This window comes from Monoraphidium neglectum (assembly GCF_000611645.1).
Source record: "Monoraphidium neglectum strain SAG 48.87 unplaced genomic scaffold scaffold01321, whole genome shotgun sequence".
NCBI classification, from domain to species: domain Eukaryota; kingdom Viridiplantae; phylum Chlorophyta; class Chlorophyceae; order Sphaeropleales; family Selenastraceae; genus Monoraphidium; species Monoraphidium neglectum.
The window spans coordinates 6,777-15,759 of NW_014012307.1; the positions used below are offsets into that span (position 1 = coordinate 6,777).

The 8,983-nt window shown below is 64.6% G+C and overlaps 2 protein-coding genes across 2 annotated transcripts; one reads left to right on the plus strand and one right to left on the minus strand.

Annotated features, from left to right (window-relative positions):
- Window positions 1–475: 475 nt before the first annotated feature.
- Window positions 476–1,749, plus strand: MNEG_7464 (hypothetical protein; the record flags this gene model as incomplete). Its single annotated transcript, XM_014044063.1, has 2 exons — window positions 476–653; window positions 896–1,749. The coding sequence occupies 2 exons, from the start codon at window positions 476–478 to the stop codon at window positions 1,747–1,749; spliced, it is 1,032 nt and encodes a 343-aa protein (XP_013899517.1).
- A 477-nt stretch (window positions 1,750–2,226) lies between these two features.
- Window positions 2,227–8,934, minus strand: MNEG_7465 (DNA (cytosine-5-)-methyltransferase; the record flags this gene model as incomplete). The annotated part of the gene is made up of 16 exons (XM_014044064.1): window positions 2,227–2,353; window positions 2,532–2,779; window positions 3,011–3,148; window positions 3,343–3,412; window positions 3,608–3,681; window positions 3,851–4,039; window positions 4,265–4,402; window positions 4,572–4,778; window positions 5,057–5,457; window positions 5,689–5,896; window positions 6,142–6,893; window positions 7,148–7,261; window positions 7,509–7,617; window positions 7,800–8,120; window positions 8,317–8,598; window positions 8,842–8,934. 16 exons carry the CDS (start codon window positions 8,932–8,934, stop codon window positions 2,227–2,229), a joined length of 3,471 nt encoding a protein of 1,156 aa, XP_013899518.1.
- Between the last annotated feature and the right edge of the window lie 49 nt (window positions 8,935–8,983).

Consider the following 8,983-nt stretch of genomic DNA (forward strand, 5'->3'; position numbering starts at 1 on the left):
GGTTGGTGGGTGGGTGGTTGGGTGGGGCGGAGAGTCAGGATGGGTCGGCATGGCGGATGTGGCGGTGGGAAGGGCGCGCTGGGCCAGGGGTGGCAAAGGGCATGGGGAGAGGTGAGCCGTGGTGAAGTGGGGGCACGAGGCCACAGCGATGGCTGCACATCGTGCTGCGTCCCTGTATGACTGGCAGGCAGCAGCCTGCTTAGGGTGTTTTGCACCTCATCCTAACACACAGCACAAGTCCATTACTGGACGACAAGCGCTTGTTGCACTACGGGTGTTGATCATTGCTGATTTCATGCGGACTCTGTGGCCCCGAGGCAGGAACCAGAGCGTCTCACGCCCGAGCCGCATGAGGGGCCTCCAGGCACCGCCCGCAGCTTTCCAGTCACCGCACCCCTTCACCTGCCCTCAACCCCCACCAGGCGTGTTGCGTGGGCTGCGCTGCCTCGAGATTACTGCGGCGGCGCCCAGCGTGATGGGCAGCGGCTTGATGCAGCTGGCGTTCTTGCCCGCGCTGCGCACGCTGGTGCTGTCCCTGGACATCCCCCCCGCCTGCCCCGAGGCTCTGGTGGACCTCCCCACAGGCCTGGCCAGCCTGGCGCTTGCCAACATGTGGCTGAGAGAGCTACCACCACAGCTGGCAGACCTCAAAGGTGGGTGCCAGCGGGAGCAAGAGGAGAAGCAGTGTGTGGTCGGGAGTGCGCCTGGGTTCAGGGCCCATGGCTGGGGGCCAGTCGGCAGAAGACGCGTTACAGGATGAGGGGAGGGCTGGGCTGCTTTGAGTTTGGCAGGGCCAATAGTTCACTGCACCATCCCCTTCCTTTTGTCACCATCAATGCACCCCATTTTTGTTTTGCATGCCCCTCACGTGTGTCCCTGTCCTTGCACCTGCTAGGCCTGACAGCCATCAGCCTGGACCGCTGCAGCCTGGAGGCAGACCCTGTGCCACTGCTGCTGTCGCTGCAGGGCCTGTGTAGCGTCAGCATCCGCGCACCGCCGCGACCCCTGGGCCTCGACCCGTCCTTTGGGGCCGCTGCGGGTGGCGCGGAGGTGTCGCGCGTGGCGCTGGTGGAGTGTGGCCTGGGGCGCGTTCCGGTCGGGCTCGCCAGCCTGGTTGCGCTGACGGCGCTGGATGTCTCTCACAACCCAGAGCTGGGGGCCGACGTCGCCAACTGCCTCCCGGCCGTGCTGGCGGCGTTGCCTGGCTTGGCCACGCTGAGCATGGCACACTGTGGCCTGGGGCAGCTACCACCCACGGTGGGGGATTTATCAAATCTCACGCACCTGGAGCTGGCTGGCAACCCGCTGGCTGCTCTGCCAAGGCGCCCACTCGCCTGCGCTGAGCGGCTGGTGGTGCTGGGCCTTGCGGCCACGCGGCTCAAGGCTCTGCCAGCCTGGATTCTGGCTGCGCACAGCCTCAGGGAGCTCGCAGTCAGCGCTGCCTGCCTCGCCGGACCACCGCCCGGCGAGTCAGCGACGAGCAGCAGCCGTGGCAGCGCCAGTGTCAGCGCGGCACTTGGTTCCCTTTCAATAGGCCAGGGCGGCGCTGGCGGCCAGGTGGACAACCGGGATATCGCTGCTGGGCCCCTCAGCTCAGGGTGGTTGCGCCTCCTGCCAGAGCAGCTGCCCGGGCTGCTGCTGCTGAAAGTGGAGGGTGCGCTGTGGGAGGCCGCAGCTGTGCGCAACCTGATGGGGCTGCTGACGGACAAGGCAGGAACCAGTCAGCTGCGGGTTGACCTCATCTCGTGATGGGCCCAGCCGATGCAGCCAAAGCCTCCGCTCTCATACTGAACATGCACTGCGAATGGCTACGTGCGCCATTGCCACAGTTTTTGCTTGTTTTTGAGCTGGCCGCCAAATGAGTGCCTTTGGCGTACCATTGTTTCCGGGCGTGCCAATGCAGCAGCCCTGGTATTTCTGCAATGCTTTCTTGCCCATGGCTCTGCCTGGCTTGAAAGGCACGCGCATGGTGGCTGCTGCGCTTGCTGCTCACGGTTGCATGCATTGATGCACATAAACGGCACATACCGTATGACTGACAGAAGTGATAGGGAGGTTACTTGATTACACAGTGCGGGTACTTGGCCTGCCTAGGTACAGAGTCAGAATCATACAGCTGATCCTTGACAGAAGATATATGACAAATCTGACAGGTGCACAGCACTGTGTGAGCAAAGCCGGCTGTCAACACGGCCTTCGACCGCGGCCCAGGGATGAGTGCGGGCTTCAGCTGCTGCCGCCCATCTGCGCCGCCAGGCCTGCCAGCTGCTTGGCGTGGGTGGCCGCGAGCGCGTTCCGCAGCTGGCTGCCCAGAGCGGCGGCCAGGGGCGGGGGTACGGCGTTGCCGACCTGCCTGTGTGGCGGTGAGGGCGGCCAGGAGGGGGCAGGTCAGCCAGGTCAGCGGCCAACCGCCAATGGAATTGGAGTCGACATTTTTGGCACTTGCCGCCTGCACATTCCGCTGCAGGTGACACAATCTTGGGAGTCCCTCTGCCCATGCAGGGCTCCCCCGCACCCCCGCTGAGCCGCACCTATGCCTGTTGTGCACGTTGCCCGAGAAGAAGAAGGTGTCCGGGAAGCCCTGAGAGCGCGCGCACTCCCTGACGCTGACGATGCGGTCCTGGTCCGGGTGGAACACCTGCCCCACCTTGCCCATGGGCTGGGGGTCGGTGGTGCTGGTGGGGAAGTGGCCCGCCTTGTCCAGGCGGCCAAACAGCCCGCGCCACCCGTTGTGGCGGTCTGCAGTGTTGGGCAGGCACCACGGCACCAGGGGCTGGCCCTGCGAGATGGTGCCAAGTCGGCCGGGAGCCGAGAGAGAGAGTGCTCGGTGGTAGCACTGGCGTGGCTGAATGCGGCGTGGCAGGCCAGGAGATGGCAGCTAGCGCTTTCTCCTAAAGCCGGCTATGTGATACCATTTTGGCATCAGCCAACCAGAAACTTGTACTTAAGAGGTCGCCCCAATCCCCTAATGTTTTGTGTGCTGCCCCCCCTACGCCCTTGTCTCGCTCACGTTGAACTTCTCGCGGGCGGGGTCGTTCTTGACAATGTCCAGGAGCACGCGCCAGTCTGCCCCAGGCGTGTTCTTGGGGATGCAGCGGCAGCGCTCCAGGTTTAGGGGGTTCATCTCCTTGCAGATGTGGTCCCGTAGCTGGACGTAGGTGTGTGCGCGTGCGTGTGTTTTTGCATGTGTGCGTGCGTGCTGTGCGGGTTTGTGACAAGATAGGAGAGCATCCCAAGCAATACGAGGCAGGGCGTGAGCAAGCCCAAGCCCGGCTGCCTCGTGCGGGGGCATCAAATTGTTTGAGGGGCAGGACCGTGACTGTGTATCTCTACTGTGCTTACCGATGAGGCGCCGTTGCGGATCTTCTTCTGGAAGGCACTGACTGCGCCCTGCGTGTAGGGGATGTTGTCCCTGGGAGAGCAAGGAGGGGGGGGGATGGAGGGGGCTGGGGTGAAGGTTTGACCTGGAGCAAATACTTGCAAATGCTGCCGACGCCAAGAGTCGGCAGCATCATCGCCTCGATAACCACCTCTGCCAAAGTTGGGGGTGCTGCCAAGCCAGCAGGGCTCAACGCCCCTCCTCCCCCCCCTGCGTGGGCGGCCTCACTGGTCATGGCCGTTCTTGATGACCGGCAGGTCGCCGATGGCGTCGCGCACGGTGACGGTGCGCAGGGGTGCGCCCTGGGGGCATGCCAGTGGGGGCCAAGACGCAGCCACATGGTTAGTGCCAGACGCGCTGGCAAAGAGGCGGGTTGTCGTCCGCGCATGTCATGGCATCTGTAACCCGCAGATGCCGCACAACCTGCCATCCCCAGTCTCCCCTAGTCTCCACCCCGTCACCGGTGCTTACCTGGGTCTGCGGCACGGCTGTGTAGGTGACGCCTCCCGGCAGGTTGATGGTGAGCTGCGGGGAGCGGAACACATACTTGTGCTGCGGCCACGCTGGCAGCTGCTCCTCGGGGGCCGCCGCCCAGATGAAGGTGCGCTTGCGCGACTGGGGGACGCCGTAGTTGCCGGCGTTGAGCACGCCGAAGCGCACCTGGGTGTGGGGAGGACAGGCAGAATGGACTCATGCTGCCAGCTGGGGGCGACATGAGCTTCTTGACAGGAGTGCCCTGCAAAGCACCTATCAACCGTTCATTGTCAGCTTTCATAGCGGTGCTTATGTCATCCATCTCACCCAGCCCCCCGGTTCCCTGCAACCAACACAACAGCAGCCCGCCCCTTGACCCCGCCCTCGCCGCAAAAGTAAGGCAGCACTCACCTGGTAGCCCATGTCCAGCAGGGTGCGCAGTGTGAGGCGGAAGGTGAAGCTCTTGTTGTGGCTCACAAAGTTGCGCACATTCTCCAGCAGGAAGTAGCGCGGCCGGTAGAAATCGGCAAAGGACAAGAACGCCATCACCTGGGAGGGGGGGGGGAGGTATGGGGGTTTGGGGCCCACAGGAAGGGCAATCAGCTGTGAGGACGCCTGGGATGGATTTGTTGCGTCAAGGGTCAAAGGCCAGCATCAGTCGTGCAGCATGCAAGTGGGCCCCTTGTCCTCCCGGGCCAGCGAGTCTCGGGCCACCCACCATGGAGTTCTGCACCATGGACCAGTTGCCCTTGTTGAAGCGGTTCATGCCGCTGTAGCCCTGGCAGGGGGGTCCGCCCATGATGAATTCCACCTCACCCGGCCGCGGCAGCGCGGCGATGCGGTCCGGGGCCATGGCCAGTGCCCCGGCGATGGCGTCCTCATGCGCGCAGCAGTCTGACGTCAGCCCCGCCTTCTCCATGGCCGCCTGACGGGGTGGGCGCGGGGGTGTGGTGCAAAGTGAGGCGCTGGGGTTGAGGGCTGAGTTTGAGGCAGAGGTGGGAAGAGGGTCACGGCACGAGTTATTAAGACATGAAAGGCAGGTCTGCTGCAGTTGTGCTGACCAGGTACTGAAGTGTTGGCGCGCCACCTCCCGGATTGCTATGTCACAACGGCAGCGGGAAATGGCCAGCCCTTGTCCGCCGTGCGCCCCTGTCTGCCTGCCACGAATTTCCCTGCCCCCCTGGGCCTCTGTGCCCGCCGCACCCTCAGGATGACGTTGCAGTTGGCACAGAACACCTCTGCGCTGGGGTTGTTGAGCTTGAACGCGTCGGCCGCAGGCGACTCGTACTCGATGGCCCACTTGGTGTCGGCCACACCCGCCTGGTGCATGCCCTCAGACAGGCCGCCGCAGCCGGCAAAGATGTCCATCGTGGCCATGGCCAGGCTGTCGTCGACAGCGCCCTCGGCTGCGTCCGCGCTGGCACCCGCGCCGTCAGCGGCGGGCGCCTTCCCCTTGCCCTTGTCCGCCGCGCTCGCCTTGCCCTTGCCGTTGTTGGCTGCCTTGGAGGTGGTGGCGCCCGGGGCAAACTCAGCTGGCGTGGCAGAGGTCGCCTTGGTGGTGGGGTCAAAGGTGCCAACCACCTCGAAGGTGGACACCTCAGGGTCTGAGGGGTGTTGAGGAGTGGGGAGTTTTGGGCCGTTGATGCAGGGTGGCCGGTGAGTGCAAGGCAAAGCCACGCAGCCGTTAGCGGGGCAAAGGGGCAGGTGGGCGGTGCTACAGCCAATAAAGAATAGTGCCAGGTGGCAGCATGCAGGGCGGCAACCAGCACAGCCAAGCACTCCCCACACAAGCAAACACAGCGCCCTGCCATTTGCTTTCCTCCGCCACGACCCACCCTTGGGGGCCTGAGCTGGGCCCACGATGCACTTGGAGACCACAAGCGCGGGCTTCACCCACTGCAGCCAGGGGCCGTCGGCGGCCTTGCCCTTGGCGGGCGCAGGTGGCGCATACAGGTCCCAGAAGCCGGCGGCATACGCTGTGTCAGGGGACACGTCCTCAGGCCGGTAGTAGCGCGCCACGCGCACAGAGCTGGGCAGGGCGTCCTGTGAGGCAAAACAGAAATGGTGAGGGAGGGTGCTGAAATGGCAGGGAGGAAGGTGCAAGGCCTGGCGCACATCAAGGGTAGCAAGCCGGCCGGAGCGATCACAAATTGCATGGCACTAGCATGCGCAAAGACGCTCGTCAGCTGGAACAGGCGCAATACAATGCCGGCCGGACGCGGATGCCACCGCTAACCCCTGGAGAGCGGCACCCACCCATTCTCCCGCTTGCCGGCCCCTGCCCGCACCTTGCCGCTGCCCGCCGCCTTGACCTCAACAACGCGGGCCACAATGTAGGCACGCAGGCCCTCGCAGCTGCCCTTGACAAAGCGGCCCTTGCGCCCGTCAGCGTATTTGACGTCCTTGCTGCCCTTCTTGGCGGCGGCGCGCCGCTTGGGGGCAGCTTTCTTCTCCTTCTTGGCCGCGGGCGCCTTCTTGGGCTTGGCAGCGGCGGGCTTAGAAGCCTTGCGGCGCGCGGCCCCCTTGCCCTTGGCCTTGAAGTCCTCGTCAGCAGAGTCGTCGCCACCAGAGCCAGATGCCTCGTCCTCGCTGCCCTCGGCGTCCTCCATCTCCGCGTCGCTGGCGGCCGCCGTCTTGCCCTTGCCCTTGGCAGGCGCTGCCTTGGCCTTGGGGCCGGCGCGCGCTGGCTGCTGACGCTTGCCCTTGGGTGCCGGCTGGGCCGCCTCCTCCTCCTCGCTGCTGCCCGCCTCCTCCTCCTCCTCACTGCCGCTGGAGGCCGCGTCGCTGGCGTCGTCCTCGCTCTCGCTGCTGCTGGCCTCGTCCTCGGCGTCGTCCAGGGCGTAAGGCTGCAGGAAAAGGAAGTCGCCCACTGCATACTCCACGCCCTCCTTGATGAAGCCGCCGCCCGCCAGCACGCCCAGGGCCACCGGCGGCGAGGGCGGCGCCACAAAGGTGCCGAGGCCCAGGTCCTCTGGGAGCGCGCAGAACATGCCCTGCTGCGGCCGGTACCAGTGGCGGTAGAAGTAGCGCAGCGGGCGGCCTGGCGTGCAGTTGGGGTGGTTTGTGGGGAGGGTGGGGGTTGAGTGACGTCAGCCGTCCGTCTTGAATGAAGGGCCAGATTTGACCACCCAGTGCTATGCAGTCCTGCTGGCCATTACTGGCTCAGGGCGCAAGGCGCACGCACTGACATTGCAGGACAGCGAGGCGTGCAAGCAGAACAATGTTAGGCACTGGCTGCACAATTGTGATTTTTTGCCCCAGCCTCGTTGCTGCCGCGAGCACCTCCAACCCCACCTGCTGCAGCCGCAGCCTTGTTGGCCTTGCGAAGGGCCTCGTCCTCCTCAAAGTGGCGGCCGCGCAGGTCAGCAGCCCAGTCGCGCTCCAGGCGCTTGGCGTCCAGCGTCACGCCTGGGATGGCGGTAAAGGGAAAAAATGGAGAAATGTGTTGGGAAGTGGGTTAGCAAATGGGCCCGCGCCAGCATACTCTGCAAGGCGTGGGGACTACAATAGCTTGCAACAAGCTAAACGCTGCTGTGCAAGTCCCAGTCAGGTGTGCCAGCACAGTGTCAAGACTGTTGCTGGTCCTGGCACTGAATGCAGCCCCCTTGTTGCTCTCAAAACCCAGCGCGCATTTGCCGGCCATCTCAGCACCCACCAGGCAGGCCGGCCAGAGGCACGGTGACGTACTCGTCCGACACAAACAGCTCGGCATCAGAGGCGGCATCGCCCAGCACCGTCTCCACGCCCGGCAGCAGCATGCGCACCTGCACAGCACAAGGCGGGCATCAAGGGCGGGAGATAAGGCAGAGCGTCCCAGCAGGGCCATGAGCCCCATAGCAACACTGCAGCGGGGGGCTGGATGCTGCCACGCTGCTGGTGCGCGCCATGGGAGCAGACGACAGCATGCAGCACAGCGTTCCATTCCGACTCCCAAGCAGCAGCACACCTGCACCATCTTCTCGCCCGACTTCTCCTGCAGCAGGCACTGAACCAGGCCGGCCGGAGGCATCTTGGGCTTCTTCACTGCCGCCACCTCCGCTGCGGCGTCGGCGCCCTCGCCCATCTCCACGTCCCCGTCGCCGTCTTTCTTGGCAGCGGGCTTGGGCGCAGGCGCCACCTCCTCCTCATCGTCGCTCTCGGCGGGGGCCGGCAGCTGTACCACATCGCCCAGGGCAACCTGCCAGGCGCCCATCTTGGCAGCGCGGTACAGGACGCGGCCCTCGGCATCTGCACCTGTTGATGCACCCACCCACTCGGGCTTTTTGGACTGCGGTTGGTTGAAAGAGTGCGACATGCGATGTTGTCAAATCGGTGTACCATCCTTGTTGCTGATTTGTTGCAAGCCGTGTAGAAGCCGAGCACATAAAAACATCTGCCCACCCCAAAAGACTGAAACAGCACACCCATACACCAGGCACAACCAGCCCACCTCAAGCAGCACGCCCAAGGAGCACCTTGCCCACCTGGCTCTTCTTGCCCTTGGCTGCAGCAGCTGCAACCGCTTTGCCCTTTGCGGCGGCCTTGCCCTTGCCCTTGCCGCCGGCCAGTGCGTTCTCCACAGCGCCGGCGGCCTCGTCCTCGTCCTCCTCGTTGGGGTCCTCCTCCACCTCGCGCGCCACAGTGCCTTCCTCCGCGGGCTGCGGGCCCGCGCCACCCTCGCCTACGCCAAAGTAGTTCTCCCAGATTGAATGCACCATGCGCGTTGACGTGGCAGGCATGGGCTTGCTGCGGCCCGAGGCGCGGTCCTTTGACAGTGGAGACACACAGGGCGAGGGAGGGCACAGCAGAGTCAAGGGAAGGATTTGACACACTTGTTGTTGGCAAAGTTGATCCACGCAAGGGAGGCCATAGGCCGAGTAGATGGACAGAGCAGCCTCGCTTGCCTTCAAGCGCAGGCGCACAGCCAGCCCACGCGCGGCTGGCGCAGCACACCTCAGCCTGGCCGCAGGATGTAGGCACAAGGAATGGCCACCGCCCCAAACACGCACCTTCATAGGGTTGCGGTTGACGCCTGCGACGCGCATGGCACGGCTGAAGCCCTTCTTGCTGTAGTACAGCTTGCTGTGGCGGCGGGCCTCCATGGCGGCCTTCAGGCCGGTGACAAAGGGGCTGCGCTGCACAGACTGCGCA